Source organism: Phoca vitulina, unplaced genomic scaffold (assembly GCF_004348235.1).
Source record: "Phoca vitulina isolate PV1807 unplaced genomic scaffold, GSC_HSeal_1.0 scaffold21, whole genome shotgun sequence".
Lineage (NCBI taxonomy): Eukaryota > Metazoa > Chordata > Mammalia > Carnivora > Phocidae > Phoca > Phoca vitulina.
In genome coordinates, this window is record NW_022589724.1 from 10,565,213 (window position 1) to 10,587,647 (window position 22,435).

Here is a 22,435-nt window from a genome sequence, read left to right on the forward strand (position 1 = left end):
TACCGAGCATTACTAGATAAGAGGGTGAGGCAGAGTTCAGCACCGGGCTGTGGCCCCATCCCCAGCTTTCCAGGCCTGCTCTGCTGCCCTAGGCTCTGAGCCCCCAGTGTTCCCACGATGAGCACGGGCTGCCTGGTGACTCGGGTCACGCAGCAGCAACTGAGCAGCCCACTGAGGCACTGAGGCTGCTGTGGCCTCCCCACAGGCCCAGGACTTGGCCCTCGAGGTCTCTTACCTCGAACTGGATCAGCACTGTTCCGCTTTCAAGGCCCTTCTTTAGCTGTTCCATGGATCCCTCCAAGGTGTCCCCACCCTCCGGACAAATGGGGAAAATGGCCTCTGGGAAAAGCTGGTTCAGTTCATCTTCAGATTTGATGTCAGCGAAGGAGTGCACAGCTGTAGTGAACAAGAAAGAGTGTGTCTGGCAGGGGTAGGAACATTCTGGTAGATCTGTTTCCTCAAAAAAAAAAAAAAAATATATATATATATACACTTATGGCACCTGAATGCAGATGGTTTAAAACAGCTTATTAAACGATTAAGCTCATGGTAATCATTTTCACCAAAGACACTACTTCTTGAATGATTCAGTAAGTGCTAATTATACAAAATGACATACTAATCTTTCTGGTTAGTTTTAAATGACGGTGTTTTGTACTCAGAGCCTTTTGACAAAGGTGGGAGAAAGGGAAAGAATGTTTTTAAAGAAACCTTACTTCCTCCACCTTTGTTCTCTCTGACCTGGTTATTCTTCCACCCAACTGTCTCCCCTCCCCTACTTCTCAGGTCCCTTTCATTTGCTCCCTTAAAACAAGTATTTTTCATGGGCGCTTTATGACCCGCATTATCCCACAGAGCCCAGTCAGCCTCTCCCTCAAGGCCATCTTTAGGTGGGAGGTGCCCAAGTAAATGTATCAAGTCCTAACACCTCCTCTGGGTTCACTCCTACCTCGTCAGTACAGATTCTCCCTTCCCATCAGACTCCTCTGGGTAAAGGCAAACCTGGGATCTCCTCCATCCCTGCCCTATACTAACTTCCTCCCCAGTCTCACGTGCCTCTTTCTGTCCACTGCCACTTTCTTCTCCGTTCTCCCAAACTGGAAACTTTGGCATCATCTCTCAATTTTCCCTTTCCACCTAGGAAGGGAAGTCACTCTCTTACTCAAAAGCCTTCAATGGCTCCCTACTGCCTTCAGGACAACAAGAAAGGAGAAGGAAAATAACAACCACGGCATTTTCCCACATAGTTGAACTGAATGTTGAACTAGCTGCCATTGTCCCCATTTTACAGTTGAGGAAATGGACTATCAGGGTGAAGAAGTTGTCTAAAGTGTCCAAAGTGACCCAGACTATCAGGGGGGTGCGGGGACACACACAGGAGTCCAGTCAGTCTACATATCTCTGATCCAAAAGACCCCATTCTTTCCACAGACCCTGGAAGCACATTGCTTCTGCTGTTTTGTAAGGATATGATTTCTGTTATGTCTGCGACTCCCTAAGCTGTTTACTTATTTTTCATTCAGTCAATTCATTTTTACTTAAATGTTTATTTTAAAAACGAACTTATTATCGTTAGTTCTAGACAGCCTGTGGCCCTGCCCTTTTAGCTCTAATAGTTTACAAGCATCCATTTTTTCCTCTCAGACCAGCGCCAGCCCCCTGTCACGGGCTGGTGGAGGACTCCCCTCCCCCCACCTGGCCCGAGGACTCTAGTCCGCAACACCCCCCCCCCCCCCAGGATGGCCTGCGTGCCCCAGGGTGCATCCTGTGAGGGGGCCTACTCCCCATCACTGGATTCATTTCCCATCATTAGCCAGTCTGTGACTTGGCTTCCTCATCCCTTCCCTCATATTGACCTAAGTACTGATCTAAGAGGGTCACATAAAGCAATAGGCACAGCACAGGGCCCTTTGCCCGGTGCTGCTCGACATCAGCAACCACGGCCCCTGAACACTGAACACCGGCCTGGCTGGGCGTGGCGTTGGTGGTTGGCGGGGGGGCGGTAGGGATCTGGAGAGATGGGGCACGGCCTCACAGACGCAGGCCAGCTCTGGGCTCAGAGATGGACGGGGACAGAGGGAAAGCAGGTGCGTGGGGGTCTGGGGGCTGGGGGTACACACACCTGCGCAGCCAGAACACAGATGCGCAGCCAGGCCTCGAGTCACACACTTCATCTCCCTTCAGTCTTTTAAACCTGGGCAGAAGGAGTCAAGGACTTGGCTTGTTTTACAACCACCACCACCACAACACAAGTCATGGTATTTAAGAGAAGCCATCCTTCAAACGTCCACCTGGTATCAGGAAGCATTCTAGGTGTTCTCCAAGCCTAAGCATCAGTCCGTCTTCACAAGAACCCCGTGACGGAGTGGTTACTGCACCCTTACCCTACATCAGAGGGAATGAAGCACGAACTGCGCAAGAAACTTGCTCGAGGTCCCTCAACCCAGTAGCGGTGGAGGTAGGATCACCCCGGGATGCTCTGCTCTACTGACTTCAACAGAACCTGACCCTTCGTGAAGGGGCTGAAAACGCAAACATCTGCAGGGCCAGGCAGCTGAGAGAGGGGCATGATGCGGGGGGAGCCGGCCTGGGAGGGATCAGGGCTCATGTCTTGTGTAAAGGGGGCGGGTGAATGCTGCCTACCTCCAGAGGGCTGGCCACCAGGGGTTGGGCCCTGCGTGGGCAGATCTTCATATTTTTCAAGTGAGAAGTCCCACATCTTGGTTGTGAAGTGGAAGTTCTTGATTGTCCAATGTTGGCTACAAGCTCAACATTTTCAAAACCACGGAACGGGCGAGATAGGGCCCCACCTCGCTAAGGCTCCTCCCCTGCGGCGGCTGTTACCTTTTCTCCTGATCACCAGGGCCAGCTCCCGCGTGTGGGACTCCCGGCTGGCTTTGATGAACATCACCACTTGGTCATGCGTGTGTTCTGAGATATCCCGGCCATTGATTAACACAATTTGATCCCCTTCATTCAGCTTAGGAATGCAGGTGTCCGCCTGGGTAGAGAGGAAAATTGAGTTTCTTCGGTTACCATAACACAATCCTCAAGGGCAGGACGCGGACGCTCTCAGAGCCCAGACACTTGAGACCATGTTTGAGTTCTCTTCTCCCTTGGGTGTGACCGTGCCATTATTTTTCTATCCACGGCTATGCTGACATGGTTGTGGGTTGTGGGACTGTAAATGGTCACGACATGAGTCATGCAGCATTTCAGAATAAAGCTACGAAACTTACTGAAGCCATTTCTACACGATAGCCAACCTTCACTTATTACTGTAATGTAGTAACCGTGAGGCTTCTGAGCTTTTGTTTTCTCGATGTGCTGTTAGAAAATGATTTGTCAGCCACACATGAGTGTTTGTCTACCTTGCAATGGAGAAAGCCTCTGTCAGCATAACACCAAAGGCAGAAACCAGCATGGAGAGAAGCAATGCACTGAACAGTGTAGGAACAGAGGCCTCTGAATTTGAAGAGGCCATAAGTAGTAAGAAAAAGTAAACTACATGCTTGAGGACCACTTACAAGTAAAACCCCCAACCTGGTTCCTTCTTAGGAGACGCAGTGACTCTTTGCTGCTTACTGCTCTAGAAAAGCAAACCCTCTCCTGAGGAGGCTAGACAGAGGGCAGAGGGCAGGGTGCTGGTGGTGGGATGGTGAGTCTATGTGCACAGAGTGAGCAGAGAAACATACTCTGTGCCTCAGTTTCCTTTTCTTGAAAGTACTTCTAAATTTTAATGTGCACATTAATCACCTAGAAATCTTGTTAAAAGTGCAAATTCTGGTTTAGGAGGTCGGGTGGGGCTTGAGATTCCGCATTTCTAATGAGTTCTCAGGTGATGCTGGTGCTACACGGACCAGCAAAATTCTGGAAAAAACAGGGATTCCATTCTCTCTTTCCATTTATAGGCATGCATTGACACACCCTCTTTGTTGCTGGTAAAGAAACAGCACACAGAAATAGAAATGTTAGATTTAACAGAAAACAAACGGAGAGAATGAAATGTGTTCACTTACAGGTGACTCTGGGTTTATCCTTGACACCACAAGAGGCATCTTTTGATCCACTCCTCCCTATAAACATGGTAAATTGAAAAACAAAACACTTGAATAGCTCATAGCAACAAAGACACACAGATATCGCTGACACAGGGAGGGCTCAAACTTCACTTTAACCTATTCTAATCCCAAGGGTTGGCATCTTTTCAGGATTACAAGGTTCCTGACTCCGTGGGGTCTAGCAGGATAACCAGAGGACTGCTCAGAAGCCTCTCGCTGCCATCCCCACATTCCATGAACTAAAGATGTGCTCGGAAGGTCAAGCTTCTTTTTAAAAATGCAAACATCCCCAGGGGACTCCAAAAGCACAGCCTAGAAGTGTTGCTGGAAAGGGAGTTTTCCGCATCGGAGAGAGAAGCTGGAGAGAAAGTCACATGCTGCGAGGGCAGGTCCTCAGCGGGGTGCTGGGGTATAGGAAGGGGGGTCCGAGGTGGCAGCTGTGGGGGTGGGCAGCGGAGAGCACCTGCCCTCATTCTGCTCTAGAGCAGGGCTTAGGCAACTCTGTAAAGGGCCCCAGGGTAAATATTTTAGGTATCGGAGAGGGGGCTCTGTTCCAATTGCTCAACTCTGCCACCAGAGTGTCAAGGTGGCCGATAACTACTTGTAAATGAATGGGTGTGGCCACGTTCCAATAAAACTTTATTTGCAGAAACAGATGGGATGTGACTTGTGGGCCAAAGCAGGCAGAGGTGGGTGAAGACCCTGTAACTTGCGCTGCTATTCTCTCTCATCGGCTTTAGTGATGCTGATGGGTTCCCTCAAAAACCCTTCTTCTGGGGCACCTGGGTGGCTCAGTTGTTAAGCATCTGCCTTCAGCTCAGGTCATGATCCCAGGGTCCTGGGATGGAGCCCCGTATCGGGCTCCCTGATCCGCGGGAAGCCTGCTTCTCCCTCTCCCACTCCCCCCTGCTTGTGTTCCCTCTCTCGCTGTCTCTCTCTGTCAAATAAATAAATAAAATCTTTAAAAAAAAACAAAAAAACAAAAAACCCTCTTCTGGAGGTAGAGTTACTTGGCCAACTGTGTGTCACCTCTCTGAGCCTTAGTACACATTTATGAAACGGGTTTAAAAATACCAACTTCACCGATTATAAGCACTCAGTGAGGTGACATAAAGAAGTGCACAGTGAGCACCAAGCACAAAGTAGGCCCTTGGCGTGAGGCAGCGCTATGGCCACATTAAAAACTCCCCAATTCTGAGAGCTGAGTCAGTTTCCTCATGCAGACTTAAGCATGCAGCACACTCCTAATGGAAATTTAAAAGCCATCTAAAGATGGCTTCCTTATAAAGACACACGACATACCTTCAGATTAAATCCAAATTTTCCATCTTCATCTGGCGTGATGCGGATCAAAACTAAGTAGCCATCACCATTATCATTCTGGAAAATGTTGCAAAAATGATTGATTATGTTACTCTCTCTCCTGTGGGTGGTGAGGAGGTATTTTCTCTTGGTCTTAATTACTTAAACTGCCCCTGAGGCGCCTCGGTGCAGGGAAACCTGGGTGGTCGCCCGGCCCCCCCACTGCCACAGGACCCAAGCTCCCCCACCTTGTCACAGTAGTACTGGCTGGAGTCCTCGGTGGAGCCCCCTTTGGTCACCCTGTGGAAATCCTCTAAGAACTGCTGATCGACGCCATCTGGTGAGCAGGAGCCTGGAGCATTTGAAGATGGAGACACAGAACTGGATGACTTCTGGGTCAGGCAGCTTTGTGCTGGATTGTTCTCGGATATACTCCTTCATTATGGGGAAGGAGGAGATATCTTAATAACTGGATTAACATTTTAGCAGAGCAAGCATTATTGACTGTCAGGGCCTGGCATCCCAGGGCTGTCATGAATCCCTGCAACCTTAGGCGAGCTCCACAGGTCAATCCCAGGGCTCTGGCACACCCGGGGTCCACGGGCCGCCCTTGCCCTTGTCTGGCCTGAATATCATCAGCTTTAGTTTTGGGGAAAAAGGCAGGAGGGCAGGGAGGATCCAGGAGCTGCTGAAAACTCAGCCCCCTTCCCAGCTGCTCTGAAGGTGACAGGGAAATGTGCCCAGCTACTCTGGTGGCTTAATTACCGAAGCTCACTCAGATGCATGCCTCCATCCCTTCTAAAAGCTTTTTCCTTCCATCTCATTCCTGCTCTTAGCTCTGTGTCAGTAGGACTCTTGGCTACCCGCCCCCCCAAATGGGACTAATGTTCCACATCCAAGACAATTTATATTAATCCTAGTTTGCATTATTTGCCTGTGATCTCCATTGATTGCCTAAAATGAGATTATACTTTTTTCATCTCTAGTATATACCCTCCTGTGCCCATTCACATTTAAATGAGGATCAGGAAGTTCCTTGGTTATATCAGTCACATCTCAAAAATGCTCAGGAGCCACACAAGGCTTGTGGCTCCTGTTTTGGATGGCATGGTTACAGAACATTTTTTTTAAGATTTTATTTATTTATTATTATTATTAAAGATTTTATTTATTTATTTGAGAGAGAGAGAGAGCACAGAGGGAGAGTGAGAGGGAGAAGCAGATTCCCTCCTGGGCAGAGAGCTGATGCAGGGCTCGATCCCAGGACCCTGAGATCATTACCTGAACTGAAGGCAGATGTTTAACTGACTGAGCCACCTGGGCGCCCCAAGATTGATTGATTGATTGACTGATTGATTTATGAGAGAGAGAGAGAGAGAGAATGAATGAGCAGGGGGGAGGGGCAGAGGGAGAAGCATACTACCCACTGAGCAGGGAGCCTGATGTGGGGTTTGATCCCAGGACCTTAAGATCATGACCTGAGCAGAAGGCAGACGCTTAACCAACTGAGCCACCCAGGCGCCCCCAGAACATTTCCATCAGCACAGGAAGTTCTACTAGACAGTGTTGTCTTAGAGAATTACAGACGATGAGAACTGAACAGACCTCTGAAGTCCTCTGGTCCAACTCCCATTTCACAGGTGAAGAAACTATGGTCCAGAGAGGCTGAGTGACTTGCCCAAGGGCAGTCAGCTTTCCCCTCACTTAACATACAGAATCTGATGGACCTGGGTCCCGGAGCATCTCTTTCTTCTCTGGGCCACACCAAGTCTGTTCCTAAGAGCCCCTCCTCCCCACCACAGAGGGCCACAGGGATTAACCATCTCAGCTGTCACTGTGTAGGACCCTCGACTTCTCTGCATCACACACACCCACACTATCCCCCCTCCAGAGCCACAGGCCTAGCAAAAGATGCCTTAAAATGCCTACAGAATATAGGGTTTTCCTTACCTTCTATAGACTCTGCCACATTCTAACCTCAAACGGACTTAAGAGATGACAGAGGAGAGTAGACAAGGCATTCAGTGACACATAATAGACAAAAGACAGTTGCTGCTGCCTCATTAAATTTTTATCTCAAACCCTTCTCCGTGGATTTTTCATTAAATTGGGGCTTCTCTGTTTCTTAGCAAGTTCAAATTATCTTACTCTAAATATAAAATCTGTATCATATTCACACAATAATTCACAATCTCAATTTATGTGAATATAAAAATTCAGTGACAGACCAGTGTAGAAATAACAGCGATATGCGAGACTAGAGTTTGGCCCTATGGCTTTCAAGCTGCTGGGTTAGGGAAGGGTGCTATGGATGGGAAGGCATTTCAGAGACAGGATATTTTGGAAGTGAAGCTGTATGCCAGTGGTAAGTTTTCAGAGTGAAGATGAACAAATCTTTAATTTACTTTAAGCTTTAAAAAAATTACCCCCAAATAGGGTAACTTGGCCGGTTTCATGTTTATATGAGCACCCCCTAGTGGCAGGAGGGGCAACTGCTTGGCAGTTGCCAGACAAAAATCAAGCCAAACCCGGTTTAGGAAACACTACTATTTCCAGTTCTAGGGGTGGAGCTGAACCTTTAATATGAAGTTGCAAATAGCAAACACACTTCAAACGTTTGGAAGACTCTGGAGGGTGATAGCGAAAGAAAGGGTGAAGGGCATATAAACAAAAAAACCCCAGAAAAGCAAAGTGACAGAGCAGAAGAGAACAGACTAATTTCAGTAAAAGTCTAATTTTATATTCATTATATTTAATTTCTACATTTTGAATGTGTGGCTTACATCATATAAAGTTTTAAAGTATTTTTCTTTTTCAGTATAAAATGTAACGGTCTATCTAACACAGCCCACAGTGCTAAAAATAATATATTCCAAGTCATTATGTGCCCAATCCTATTTTCTAAGTAGGGATGGAGAGGTTACTTTTAGAGAGCAATTTATTAAACATATGACGATTTTTTTTTTTTTTTGGCTGATCAACTATGTACAGACGTTCCCTGTAGGCTGCAGTAACGTTCTGCTCAGCGTGGAGGATGGACAGACAGATGGTGAGGAGGACATCAAATGAGAAGCAACAAGAACATGGCAGCTGGATGCAGCACACGGATGCCAGGAGCCAAGACGCCAAACCAAGTGGGCTTCCTCCCTCCTTGGGGCAGGAGATGAGGTGCTACGGAGGGAGAGCCTGGTGGGTGAGGAGGGACGAGGGGAGCTGCCAGGGGTACCTGGGTTCTAGGGAAAGGAGCGAAGAAAGGGGTAGGATGAGCCAAAGCAAGAAGCCAGTGTGGGCTGACAGAGCCAGTAACTGGGAAGAAGGTCTGTCCCTGGGGCAGGAAGGGGGCACTTGTCAGAGGAGGGGAGACACGGTGGGGGGGGACTGTCACTGCTGTCTGGGATCCAGAGCAGCCAGGGAGGGCCTGCCCACCTCCAGCTCCCTGGGGAGACAGGGGCAAGGACAGACTGACAGGCAGACCAAAGGGTATTCACCTTCAGGAAACAGATGCTTCAGAACTCTAAGTGCCACCGACTACAGGTATGAAAAACAAAAGCCATTAGAATTCATTCCTCAGCTAAAGAAATTACAAATGGTAGGACTGCCCATGAAAGAAAGACTTCTGCATTGTGATGCTTTTATACCACGCTTCCCTAAGCCCTACGAAAGGACAATGACCTGCACCCTCAAGCCTGTTAGAGGAAGCAATGTTGTGCTCCACGGAGGGCGTCCCGGCTCTAACTGGGCGCCCGGTGAGGAGGCGTTTGCTGTGTGGGTGTCACAGAACAGGGGCCATTTGCTGTCACATTTCTCTCTCGAATCTATGAGCTTCTCCAGGTTGGGAGAGACCTTTGTCCTCTTCTTCTTTCTCTCCTAACCTAGTGCACATAACACCTAGCCAGGCACGCAGCGAGAGCTCAAGCAAGGTGCTGAGTAAATGAAGAAGGAAACCACCTTACTGAAGTACCTGGGCTTGGCTGAATTACTCTAGAAGAGCACAGAATTCACTTGGTCACCTGGAAGCGGGGCGGGGGGGGGACGGGAGGCAGTAAAAGTGGGATACATAGTTCTCAGCTTCGGTGAGCTCAGAGCTTCTGAGAACGTCACGTTCATATAGGTCCCCTGGGGATCTTGTTAAAATGCAGACTGATTCAGCAGGCCTGGGGTAGGCCTGAGGTTCACATTTCCACCAAGCTCTCAGGAGATGCTGATATTCCTGAGCTGTGGCCAAAACGGGAGTGTGAGGGGCTAGAGAGAACTCAGGGTCTAGTTTAAGAGAAGACATAAAAGTATAAAAATAATCAAAGAATATCATCATGTTGCACTGGAGATGCTCAGATGTCTGGGGTACAGTGGGAAGCCAGGAGAGCCTTCACAGAGGCATTGGATCTGGAGTTTGAGAGAGGACTTAGCGGGAGTCTGAATAGGTAGCTGAGAGGGAAGGAGAAGGTGGTCTAGGAAAAATACCAATAACAAAAAAGACAAAACAGCAGCATATGCAGAGGCATAAAACTCTGAAAAAGCACAGGGGCGTGACTTGCTGGGGCACAAATTTCCCAAAGAGAAGCCTGTCGGCTTGTGAGGAGGAGACCCAAGGCTATGGGCACGACTGCGACCGTCCCCATGACCGAGGAGGTGGCCGACCGTGGGCCGTGCAGTGGCATGGTGCAGGGGTCCAATTTGAGAGCAGTCTGGGAGGAAGATTATCGAGGTGAGGACCTCGCAGAGAAAGGCGGAAGAAAAGGAGTCTAGGATGACTCAAGTTTCCAATGGGTGCAAACAGGGTGGTAGTGAAATGCAGCCCCCACTTGCCAAGACCCAGGAGGAGCCACAGGTGGGACCGGAAGACGATGAGTGGAGACTGGGGTCCCTGGGGTTTAAAGTGTCGGTCACACGTCCACATGCAAGTGGACGGATGCCTGGTGGAGGACAGGCAAGGTGCAGGGAAAACGAACACGGAACTGCTAATGCAGCCCCGTGGTGGGTGGGCCTCCTCCAACAGAGACCCTTCGACGTGCATGGAGTCACGCTCTAGTCCAGGACTGACGTGCAGAGAATGGTGACTAGCAGGCTGAAGGGTGGCCTGTGGCCGACGGGATGGGAAGTAACTTAAAGGAGAGTTGACAGGGGTGTCAGGGAGAATGAGAAACGGATGCTACCTGTGCTGTCCAGGAGCTCCAGGCAGGGATCTGTGGACGGCAGGGCTCGTGCTGGGCCAGCGTCCAGGACAAGGCTTCCTGCACAGGCCGGACAATGGGGCCGCCCAGCACCAGGTCAGGCCGCCACACTGCACGACAGCTCCCGGCCGCCGGCGGGGCGACAGGGTGGCAGGGCCGGGGGCGTTCGCGCACGGCCGGCGTGGCTCCACAGGGCATTCCCAGAGTCCCTCTCAATGCGCGGAAGTTCTTAAAAGCGTTCAGTAGTGGTGGGTAAACATACACACTATAAAATTTACCATTCCACCCTTTTTTGAAGTGTACAGTTCTGCAGCATTAAGTGCATTCACATCGTCACCTGCAGAGTTTTGAGATAAAAAATGACAGCCGCCCGTGTCCCCTGGAACAAGGCAGGCTCTAAAGAGAGAGGCATGCAAATATCGAGGCATCACAACACAGAGCCCCACACCTTCGGAGGACCCGTCAGGACAACTGCGGGAAAGCAGCAACAAAGAAGTTCTTCAAATACGACCCTCCACTGCACCAAAGTGGCTTTTCCACCAGCCTCTGTTCTGCAAAGTCACTTTTCCTTTAGCGAACCTCCCCTCCCATGTTTTCTTGGTGGTAGAGAGTGGTAGGTTTTTTTAAAAAAAAAAAAATTTTTTTTTTTTGCCATGAAGAAAACTTCCTTTCCTGCAGAGTTCCGCCTCGGCTCTGAAGCAAGCAAAGGAACCCGGAAGGGCTGAGAGAACCCCGGGAGTAACGAAAGAGCACAGCAGACTCGGGCACAAAGCAAACTGCCAAGGATTCATAACTATAATCACAAACTTGGCTGTGCTGCTATAAATGTGGAACAACCCGGACGGTGACTCACCCGCTAAGATAATGTTCAGAGAGCCTGAGCCGCGCCACTCTGAGTGGAGAGCCAAAGTCTCTCTGCTCTTTTTCTTCCTTTCTCTTTCTTCTTCTTGTTTACATGGGTACGAATGTTACACTGAATTCTCCTTTCTACAAGGAACCCTCCAGACTGATATTATTCTTCCGATTTCTCTGACAGAATACTTCTTTTTGCCTCTTAGCACAAACAAGCTGTATAAAACATGTCAGACGTTTCTTGAACACCTTGCAAATAAATACTCAAGTAACCACCCTGGGTTTTTGTCACCAAGCACAGACCAACCTTTCCTGCTTGCCTTGGGCAGTGGAGGGCCCCGAGACTCTTGGGGGGGCAGCCGCCTCCAAAGACCCAGCGGGAGGCAGCATCCCGCCAGCAGGAAGGGGTCCCCCACCTGAGGCGGTAGGGCCTGCCATTTTTCACCTGCTCACCCCACTTGCTGCGCACGGCCGTTAACGTGACTCCATGAGACACATCTATGGGCAAAGCCGCGACAAGGAAGGCTGCCTTCGCATCACCATTATTTGCCACTTTGAACATTTAGGTGCAAAATAAAAAGTGCCCCAGGATGACACATCTTACAAGGTCTCACGGAAGAGTTTCAAAGAATTGATGTGCCATGTGTAGGGGTGCACGGGGCCTGAAATTACTTGAATCAAACAGGACTTAAGGAAGTGAATTTTGAATCTAATTTTAATGAATGTAAATTTTTTTTTTTTTTTTAAAGTAGATACCCCGCCTAGTGTGGAGCCCAATGCGGGACTTGAACTCACGACCCTGAGATCAAGACCTGAGCTGAGAGCAAGAGTGAGCTGCTTAACCGACTGAGCCATCCAGGCGCCCGTGAATGTAAATTTAAATAGCCCTATGTGGCTAGTGGCTTCTGGGTTGGACAGTGCTGCACGACGCCATGATGTGGGTGGCAGGCCACAGTAGGAAAATCTGACGTGGGACATGTAATTGTGCTTCTCAGGACCCTCAGACCGTTCCCCAAACTCTTTCCTTTTACCAAAGCGGTAGAAGATGCAGTAATGAAGGCTGACAATGTGCTATTTGCCCGGCTGCCCTGGCAGCCCCTTAAGGCAAAGACTTGTCTAATTTGCCTTGATGTTCCCTCCGTGAGCAGCAAAGGGTGTATATGGTGTGCTACTGTGCTCAGCAGTGCACGCAGCCTTGGAAAGCATCCACACCCCGCCGGGCAGACTCCATCTCTCTACCCGGCACCGATCAATACTGCCATAGCACTTTCTGTGATGATGGAAAGGTATCTATCTGTTCTGTCCAGCACGGTAGTCACTACCTACATATGGTTCTTGAGGCTCAGATGACTGAGAAATGGGATTTAAATGTTAAGTAACCTAAATCTGAATAGCCACACGTGCTTAATGGCTACGGCACTGGACCACGGGAGTCTGGATGGTCCACAATTCCATGATGGGACTGCAAACCACAAGAGGAAGGGCTGACATGGAGGGTGTGAGACTGAGCTCCCCAGAGCCCTCAGTCCATTTCCCAAACCCTCCTTCTCCTTTCCCCAAAGCTACAGAACCCCACCCCATCTCCAACTCAAACTGGCTCAAGTCATGCATGCCTGCATTCCTGCCTTGTCTATCTAGATTTGCAAAACCATGGTGTCACACAAAGGAACTCTCACCCTTCCACACTGTCACTTCAACAGGGCTGCAAGCTGGAGCAAGAGATAGTGATCATTTCAACAAAAGCATCATCCGAGCTCAAGTCACAAGGAAACAGTGACCAGGGGATTATTTAACCAGACGTGTTAAGAACACAGATAAGCTGGAAACCATGTTTGCTGCGGTCAGAGACAACAGAGAGGTAACAACCTCACACGTAAGGAGGAAGCCAGATTTGCAATTCACCTGCGATGTCCAGAATACAATCACGGTGTGCTGAATGCCATAAACCTAGCAGCTAGAGTGGTAAAAATTTACAGATTAACTAAAGTGCCTTCTCGCTAATCCTGTGCCATTAGGGGAGGCATTGTGTTTCCGTACTATTTCGGGTATAGTATGGCACTTAAACAGCATCAATACCAAACGCCTATGGTTGACTTCCTAATGGTTGATCCGGTCCTCTCATACTTCAGCTTAAAATGTCATTTTATTTATGATTAGGTCTGTCCACCTTAAAAACTTGATTTGAGATCGCTTACTCTAAAATGTATAGATAGAGTAGAGCTGTGAATTCATTAAGAGAAAAAAATAAGAGCCATGAATAAGGCAGGGAAGAGTAGGCACTATCTCAGGAACTGGAGTAAGAGAAGCCAATGCACTGAGCCTAACGTGGAGCTCTGAGTTCCCTACTAATCAAGACCGAAGAGAACTAGTGATTTCGATACAGCTTATTGAATAATCAAAGAGCTCAAGCCAGTACTTTTGGAAGGACGTTTTTTCCCCCGGCCTTGCAATGGGAAGGGAGTTTGTCACAATTAAAATAGGGCAAAGTGGGGACATAAAAGAATTTAACGCAAACTGTCAACAAAAATTTAACAAAAATGCAGGAGATGGTCTATGTGTGTTTTTGCTTTACACTAAAGATTCATTAAAAACAACCCCCTCTCCCCAAAAAACCCCGAGGGCACACTGTAGATCTGGGAAGGCTTTCTGTGGAGAGGTACAAGTAAGCTTATCTCCAGCGATCTAGAATCTTGCAGTGGTTAAAACTTTGGCAATCTAGACTAGAAAAACTACTATTAAGGTTAACATATCTATAGCTCTGGAATGGGAACTGATTTAAACGGGGCTTTGCTCATGAACTGGAGACAATTCAAGAGAGCTAACATGTCTGTGGAGAGTAGGTATTTGTCATACACAAAAAGAAGTGCAAGCTCGAGACCCCAGGCATACAGCTTGTCCCCCTGTGGCGGCAGGGACAGTCTGATGTATGTTGTCATCCTGGCAGAGAGCAGCCTAGGGAGCTGGCTGCAGGCTCCAGCCCTTGACTTAAATGGCCATCTCTGGGCCTGAGCAAATTCCTCAACAGCCAAAACAAGCAGATACAAAGAAGAGAACATGTTTCTTACTCTCGGTGCGGGCTTCGGTTCTGAGAAACCTCGGATTCGCTGTCTTTTGGGGACAGGGAGCCCTTGTACGTGTAAAACACATCTTCAGTTTCGGTAATGTAGGTCATCTCGTTTGCAAGGTTATCGGCAGAAGAGTGCCGAGGCTTTCGGATTTCGTGCCGGAGCCGAGGACTTCGCCTGTGTGGGGGAAAGGTCGAGTGTGAAGTGTTGAAAGCAAATTCCACTTAAAAACTTTACCAGGCATCAGGGATCTAACTTTGTGCCCTGACCTAAGGATGCCTTGGCTGATGCTGTTGGAAATTAAGAACCAGTTAACCCATTACTACACCGGAATCCACCCAGGGCCACACGAGTCCTCAATACTCTCAGCCCCCGTGCCTAGCCCCCAGAACGGCAGCCTCGGCTGTAAAAACAGGCAGATGAGATTAATTTATGCCCTTTGGGAGGTTGTGAGTGTTGATTTAGGGTGAGTTATTCTTCTAGGAAGACTCAAGCTCTCAATGCCCAAATAACAGACTATACTGACTACTGATCAATTCTTCGGATTCATTCGAACACCAGTATTAAGTAATGGGTTTAGAAGCCAAAGTACAATTTTTGGCAAAACCAAAACCTTACTTCAACTACATCCCTTCATATGAATTTCACTTAATCCAAGAAGAAATGTTTGTTTGTTTGTTTTTTAAGATTTTTATTTATTTGACAGAGAGAGAGCAAGAGAGCACAAGGAGGGGGAGCAGCAGAGAGAGAGGGAGCCCGACACGGGGCTCAATCCCAGGACCCTGAGATCATGACCTGAACCGAAGGCAGACGCTTCACCAACTGAGCCACCCATGTGCCCCAAAATGTTTGCTTTTAAAAATATACCCTGTATGCCCTATTAGATGGGTACGGCAGTACCACCCTGTCTTTAGGCAAGTCACACCACCTCTCTGGGCCTCAGATGTACGTACCTGCTCCTGAGAACAAACCAAATGAAGCAATGTTCTCCGGACGCCTAGCGTGGCCCCTGGGCATCGGCTCCTGCAGTGGGTGACCCCAGGCTGCTGAGCCTTCTTACTTCTATTTTCTCTCCATTTTTCTAGCTGCTTCTTCCTTAGCCATTTCTCCTGGACGCTGTCAGGGCCTCCACTATTCCCATTCCCCCAGGGCCCAGGTAATCAATAATACCGTGTCCAGAGTAGGGGAGAAAGGCTTGTGACTCCTCAGGAGGGGACCTATAAATAGCAGTAAGAGCTCCAGGCCACGGGTGTGGCGACATCAAACCCTGCTGTTCTCCTGGATGCTGTCCTGGGCCTCCGTTCCGGGGCCCTGGCATCGCTGCCCCAGCAGCTTTCAGACAAATTGAGCTGCTACTTTACAGCGTAGATTTACCACTCTAGGATGAAGTGCCTAAATCTTGGGAAACCAAGAAACAAATCTACTCAGTCACGCTATGACTTCTAACACTAACTACCATCAGCATCTCTGCCTAGAGCATTTGGCCCCGGGCGGGGAGGGGGGGGTCCTCACCCAGCAGCCCTGCACAGCAGCCCCGTTTTGTGCCTATTAGAATCTCCCTTAGTCCTAGTAGACCCCTCCTTGGTAATTCACAGGTCCACCTGAGTCTTTTGTGACATGAATACAAAGCCATACTCTCTAGTCCAGCGTGGAGCTGGGGCAATGTTTCTGGCTTGGTTTCCCTTCCTGCAAGACGATGCCTGGCCATTTCAGACCCATTCACAAAACTGGCCTGATGTCTCTGAGGAACAACATTCTAATATAACAACAACAAGAATTCCACCGGGTTTTTTTTTTTTTCCCCACTTACAAAGCACCTGTACACTGTTAAATCATTTGTGGTGATTTTTTGAACCCTTTGACAGATGGGAAGACTGAGACCAGAGAGGTAAAGAAACTTGTGAGTTAACAAAACAGCCCAAATCTGAGTCCGGGTGATGGAGCTACACACTGCCCTTCCTACTTTGCCAACTGCCACTTTCTTCCTTTAAAGACAGGCTACTTCCCCAAGTGCATCTGCTACTGCAGCTGAGGACCACGCACCCTACACTGCAACCCTTCACTAGGTTTCCCTGAAGTTTATTTTGTGTGATGTTAATGGAATACAGATAAAGTAAAGCTCAGTGTGCTTCCCAAAACATTAATATGCCAGTGTGTACTCTAATTCCACGAGGGGCGTTTCAGTAGGCTGTAGTTCTCAAATTCAGACCAAATAACTTTTTAATAAAAAGGACATCCCAGCATCACATACTAAGGAAAATGTTTAGCTAGGCTTGTGCATGTCATGAAAACACTAAGCTGTTCATTCCGCAAGAGCCAAGCATGCGAACATAAACTCTGATTGCAGGCCACCTATATTGGGAAAACTTAGGAAGTTGAATTTTTAAGAGAGATCAAGTGTTTACTGGTGGGTAGAACAAAAAAAAAGGAGGACGTACCAGTTGGGAGTGATGGGAGGGGACCGAGAAGGCAGGCTCTTGGTTTCTAAGTGTTCCGCTGATAATGATCTCCGCATGGCTGGGTTCCACACCATCCCTCCAATCACCTTTTTGCAATACTGGTTATTTACAGACCTGAAAAACCAGAAGCAAGGTTCACTTTCTACATGGACAGACGTGTTCAACAAGAAATTACACCATAAGAGAAACAGTCTGTCCATGCTCCCTCCCTGGTGGAGGGCTGGTTAGCACCTGGATGACACCAGCCAAGGTTACAGAGTAGAGGTACGAGGTCCAAAGTAGTTCCCTTCTGTCCTGGCTGCCCTTGTTGTTTCTTCTCTTCTGGTGAAAATATTTTCTTGGGCCCTACTACTGCAAGTGATGAAGTTGCTCTCAGAATATCACCGAACCTTACCACGAGATGAGAAGGCATTTTCAGGATAACACAGAAATACAGCTCAAATAACTTCAAGGAATTTTCACGTCACTCACAATGGCATGAATACAAACATTAACCATCCTTCCAGGAAGGTGCTCTTCAACATCCTAGCTGGTAGAAGCCATTAGCTATAAATCACAGATAACTCTTTGAAAGAAGGCCCGAGAATATGCTTCGGTGGTGGAGTTCCAGGCCACGTGCTATATGAACGGGCCTCCCTGAAGCTAACTTTTGTGTTTTATTTATACCTAGAGAATTTAAATCATAGCTATCTACACCCCTCAAGGAATGAATTCTTTGAAAGGATGGGGTTTGAAGTCAGTTTAAAGGAAACTCAGCTCTGCCATTCCTACATTTTAAACAATGTTTTAACGTCTTATTAAAACATTCCACGCATTTCCTTGCAGCCAAACAAACAAATAAACAAAAAGAGGGCAAAAAACCCAGAAGAACATGAAACTCTCCCTAGAATATCAATGTACTAATTTACAGTAAGAAATACCATTGTCACCCTGATCAAAACATTCACAGCAGCATCACTAAGAGAATCTACATCAGAAAGCAAATTAGCATTGATTGAGAACACTGCCTCAGAACAAGGGGAGCAAGTGACAAGTTGAGAGAGTATTTAAAAGTTTAATGTCGTAGTTCCCTAAAGTATGTGTCACAGGTTATTATTAGATACTTTTATGGGAGAAAAAAAAGTGTTCCATTGTCCCTTAAGCTTGCAAAATACTGAACAAGTTCCTTTTATGTGGAACCTCTATCAGGAGGCCCCACATGCAAAGATGTAGGTGTAGCTCTAGGGTTGGGCAAATCATGCGAACTAAGCCTCAGTTTTCTCATCTATAAAATGCACACAGTGAGGGCTGAAATTTGCAATACAGTGAAGTTGGTCTTAGTAGTAAAGAACTGCTGGCCCATGTCCCTGAATCACCGATATCCCCAATCGACCCCCCCCCAGTGGCAGATTAAAAATGGCTCCAGTTCTTGGGCTCTTGAATGTGGGCTGGCCTGTGACTGCTCTGACCAAGAGTAGCCGTGCCAGTTCTGGGCCTGGCCTCGAAGATGACTGGCTGCTTCTGCCCTCGGAGCCCTGAACTTCCGTGTAAGACATCCAACGACCGTGCTGGAGAGCCACATGAAGAGGCCCTGAGAACAGAGAGAAGGGGTCCAGGTGAGTCCAGCCTTCCAATCATTCCATCAAGCATGGGAGCCAAGTCATCTTGGATCTGCAGCCCAGCCCAGCCACCAGCTGCCTATCGCTGAGAAACCCCAGTCTATACCGCATGGAGCAGAAGAGGTGGCTGGCCAAGCCCTTCCCAAATTCTTGATCCACAAAATCTCGAGATAGAACAGAAAGATGACTGTTTTGTTTTTTAAAGATTTTATTTATTTGAGAGAGAGAGAGAGTGCCCACGCATGGGGAGGAGCAGGGGGAGAAGGACAAGCAGACTCCGTGCTGAGTGTGGAGCACCATGCGGGACACGATCCCATGACCCTGAGATCATGACATGAGCTGAAATCAAGAGTTGGACGCCAAACCAACTAAGCCACCCAGGTGCCCCAAGATGGTTGTTTTACGCTACCAAAATAGGGGTAGTTTTTTCTCTCACAATGGGTAACCAGAACCTGCCCACCTCACCCCCAATTCTGTGTTGGCTATATTTTACAGAAATGAGGAAATTCAAAGAGTAAATTCAAATTAAAAGTGACACAGGCAGGATCTGAACTCAGTCTTCTCAGCAAAGTCCATGCTTTCAACTGCTCACTATCCAATCCTGTCAGCTGGCCCGAAGGCTTAGGTCCAACTAAAGTGAACAGTCAATTCCCGTAAGTTGTCTCTGTGACACATTCAGTAAGAGCCACTGAATGTACAAAGTACTAGATAATATTATGGGAGCTGGAAACTTTGAAAACATATTTGTTCTTGGTTCATCAGAAGCTGAGAGAGAACACTTAGCACCATAAATACTATCACTGATACTAACAGAAATTCACTGCCTATTGAATCTATAAAAAGCTACCTAATGATTATCAACATAATAGGAATGTCACTGGGATAGTCTGATACAGTCCCACACAGCAGATAATGGCTCAGACAGGGGCCCTGTTTCATTAGTAACCGCCATATCAACAACAATGCAAAATTATGAAAACAATTTTTCAAACCAACCAACAGTTTACAGTAACTTGATAATTTCTGCTGGATCTTGTACTTAGAGGGCAGTCTTAGAATAAATACACAAAAATATAAACTGCAGGATTAGTTTAGGAAATACACTTTAGAGTTAAAATTTTAGGAGAGTAATATCTTTCACTGCACTACTCATTAAATATTCTGATTATCATTCCCGTAGATATTAGTACACATGGGATTTAAATATAATTTAAATATAATTAAGTATGTGCGTGGTACAAAGTAAACACTCAATTGCCAGTTTTCACGATTACTGTTATTTTGTGACTGTGATACGTAGTATATCCCAAAGTCACTTGACTCTGAGAAGCTTTATTCCTACTCATTCATTATTCAGGAGCACTGCATGGAATTAACATTCTGTGGGAGAGGATGTCTTAGGAGCACGACGACGCTCAGAGTTACGGCCACGTGCTTCCCTTATTGTGACATGGTGTGGGACTAGTTGTAATTTGGGCTGCTTGGGTGCTCCCAGGGTAGCTGAGTTGTGGAGGTAGAAAGGAAGGATAGGAATACGAGCAGTAGCTGAGTATGCACAGAAGGAGATGCTGTTGCCCCTGGAGACACCTTCAGCCCGGGAGCTCCGGCCCCGGTGACTGGGGCCCCTGGATGATGGCATTCCCCACCCTGAGGATGTCCCCTACCTGGCGGTGACCAGGACATAGTCACATCTCAGTCTACTGTGGATACCCTCCCTAAAGAATACTCACTTTTTGGGGTTCCTAGAGCCCATAGTCCAGTACTGAGACAGAACATTCTTTTCCTGAGGTAGTAGCTTCTTTGCCTGAAAGAATGTATGATGCTCGACACAGGATTTCCACAAGTTTTTGCAAGATCGGTAATTTAACATGTTGAAGGCCACGATATGTTCCCTGGATTCAGTCTGGGAGGAAAAACACAGTAGAGGTTTCATCTGCACAAATGAAGGAGCAAAGGCTCACAGGGATTCTATGCCCACATCAGTGGTCATCAGCTAAGATGTGACAGACAGCAGAAAACCAGCTTCGAAATGCCTGAGGCCACAAACCAATGTTACAGGAATAGTCAGGAGCAGGATCTGTTAACCATCTTATTAACAAGGTAAACATGACCTGACTCTACTCTTTATCATCACTTGTGATCCTTTATGAAGACTCTGATTTCAAATGTGCTTACATTGCTGGGTTGGATATATTTGGAGCAACCAGAAAAAGGCTGTGTGATACATTTCTTTTAAAATTTAGCTCTGGGAAAATCTCTCCTGAAGAAATAATTCTTCCATTTATCTGAAACTTGAGATTTTATAAGCCTTTGGATTTCTCTGTTTGTCCCCCAAGCATGGAGTTAAATCAAGCGCTCAGATATCATCACTTTAATTATTTCCTTGACCTTCACCCTACCTAAGTTTTCTGTTTTCATGTTAAATTGCCACCTCGTGCATTTTGGGGCCACCTTCGATCTTGCAATGGGGGGGTCAGGAGACCCAGATTCTAGTCCTAGTTTGCTCTGAGCCTGTGTCCTCATTTCCATGTGTCCTTTAGTGTCCTCATTCCATGCTAGGTGAAGCCATTTTAAGAACACATTATCTCTGAAACCCTGGGAAATGAACATAGTGACAGCAAGTGAAAAACGCAGAGCATAGCAGGACAGAGCGTGGTGTCGTTGAAAGAGCAGGAGTCTCGGATTCAAATTCCAGTTCCTCCCTTGGTAGCTGTGGGAGCCTCAGCTTGTATACCTTCAAGTCTTCTTCTTCACCCAGAGTCATCCGGAGAGTGGGGGTCTCCTCTTAGGAGACACATGCAAAGGTTACTGTGCACTCTATTATTATTTTTTTTTTTTTAAAGACTTTATTTATTTGAGAGACAGAGAGAGAGAAAGAGCACAGAGCCTGCCATGGGGCTCGATCCTAGGACCCTGAGATCGTGGCCTGAGCTGAAGTCAGACACTCAACCGACCGAGCTACCCAGGCGCCCTTACTGTGCATTTTAAACACATCAAGGGCCTGCTCTTGCTGACATTTACTGCTACTCTTCGTGGGCTCATGCCAAGCGCTCTGACCAATGCTCTTTTACTTAATCTTCTGGATCCCCTGACAGGCAGGTGCTACTGCATTGCTAGAACAAGATAGCTCGGGTTAGGGGAGGTGAAGGAACCTGCCCAGCTGGTCAGTGGAAGTGGGGCAGCAAGGATCCAAACCCATCGTCACTGCCTTCCAAGCAAGTTAGTGTCCAGCCTGATAAGCACAGTGAATTCTACAGGGCACTGTGGACCCCGGCATCCATTTTCTGTCCAGCACACGCCAGGCTCTCTCACCCCGGTCACACATACGGCCCAGCTGCCTTCACCTGCTGCAGAACGAATGGCTGAAGTGGCTACAAACACAAGAAACAAAGCAAGCGTGGACGTCACTCACCTGTTTTTGTCGCTGATGTATAAAGAACTTTTTCCTCTTGAAAGAAATTTTTAGAATGTTTACCCTGCAAGAAAGCAAGCACACAAAATGCACTTAGGGATCAGCCGGGTGGCAGCTGATGCTTCTCAACATGTGTCCTCTGCTCCGTGACCATGAGGAGCGCGGGCTCGAGGCTTCCCGGGGTTGACCTCAGGGTAGGAACGATGGCGGGCCCGTCGCCTCAGCCAGATACCAAGGAGCTGACTGAAGCCGAGTATCACACAAGGGCCGCTGGACTGTGATGTAACTTTTAAATGACAAGAACCACAGGCAAAGTGCTCTCTTTGCGGTCAGCTGCTTTGGTGATGCCCAGGGAGGACAGCTGAGGGCAGCGTGGAGCAGAAGGAGGACAGAGAGCAGCCAGACAGACGTGGGTCCACATCCCAGCTCTGGCACTTACTGGCCGTGTGTCAAGTAGCTCCTCGACAGTTTGCACAAGAACACGACCATACCCCCACAGACAGTATTTTTATATA

The 22,435-nt window shown here is 47.7% G+C and overlaps 1 protein-coding gene across 2 annotated transcripts in view; it reads right to left on the reverse strand.

Annotated features, from left to right (window-relative positions):
• The window catches only part of PTPN3 (protein tyrosine phosphatase non-receptor type 3), a 106,456-nt gene that overhangs the window by 25,966 nt on the left and 58,055 nt on the right, over positions 1-22,435 (reverse strand). For both annotated transcript variants that reach the window (XM_032418494.1, XM_032418495.1), the window contains 9 exons: positions 21,921-21,984; positions 20,239-20,411; positions 16,890-17,024; positions 14,452-14,628; positions 5,612-5,798; positions 5,364-5,441; positions 4,020-4,076; positions 2,845-3,001; positions 236-396 (listed from right to left, as the gene is read on the reverse strand). In XM_032418494.1, the coding sequence (XP_032274385.1) occupies positions 236-396; positions 2,845-3,001; positions 4,020-4,076; positions 5,364-5,441; positions 5,612-5,798; positions 14,452-14,628; positions 16,890-17,024; positions 20,239-20,411; positions 21,921-21,984 (1,189 nt within the window). The remainder of the gene's footprint in view (positions 1-235; positions 397-2,844; positions 3,002-4,019; positions 4,077-5,363; positions 5,442-5,611; positions 5,799-14,451; positions 14,629-16,889; positions 17,025-20,238; positions 20,412-21,920; positions 21,985-22,435) is intronic.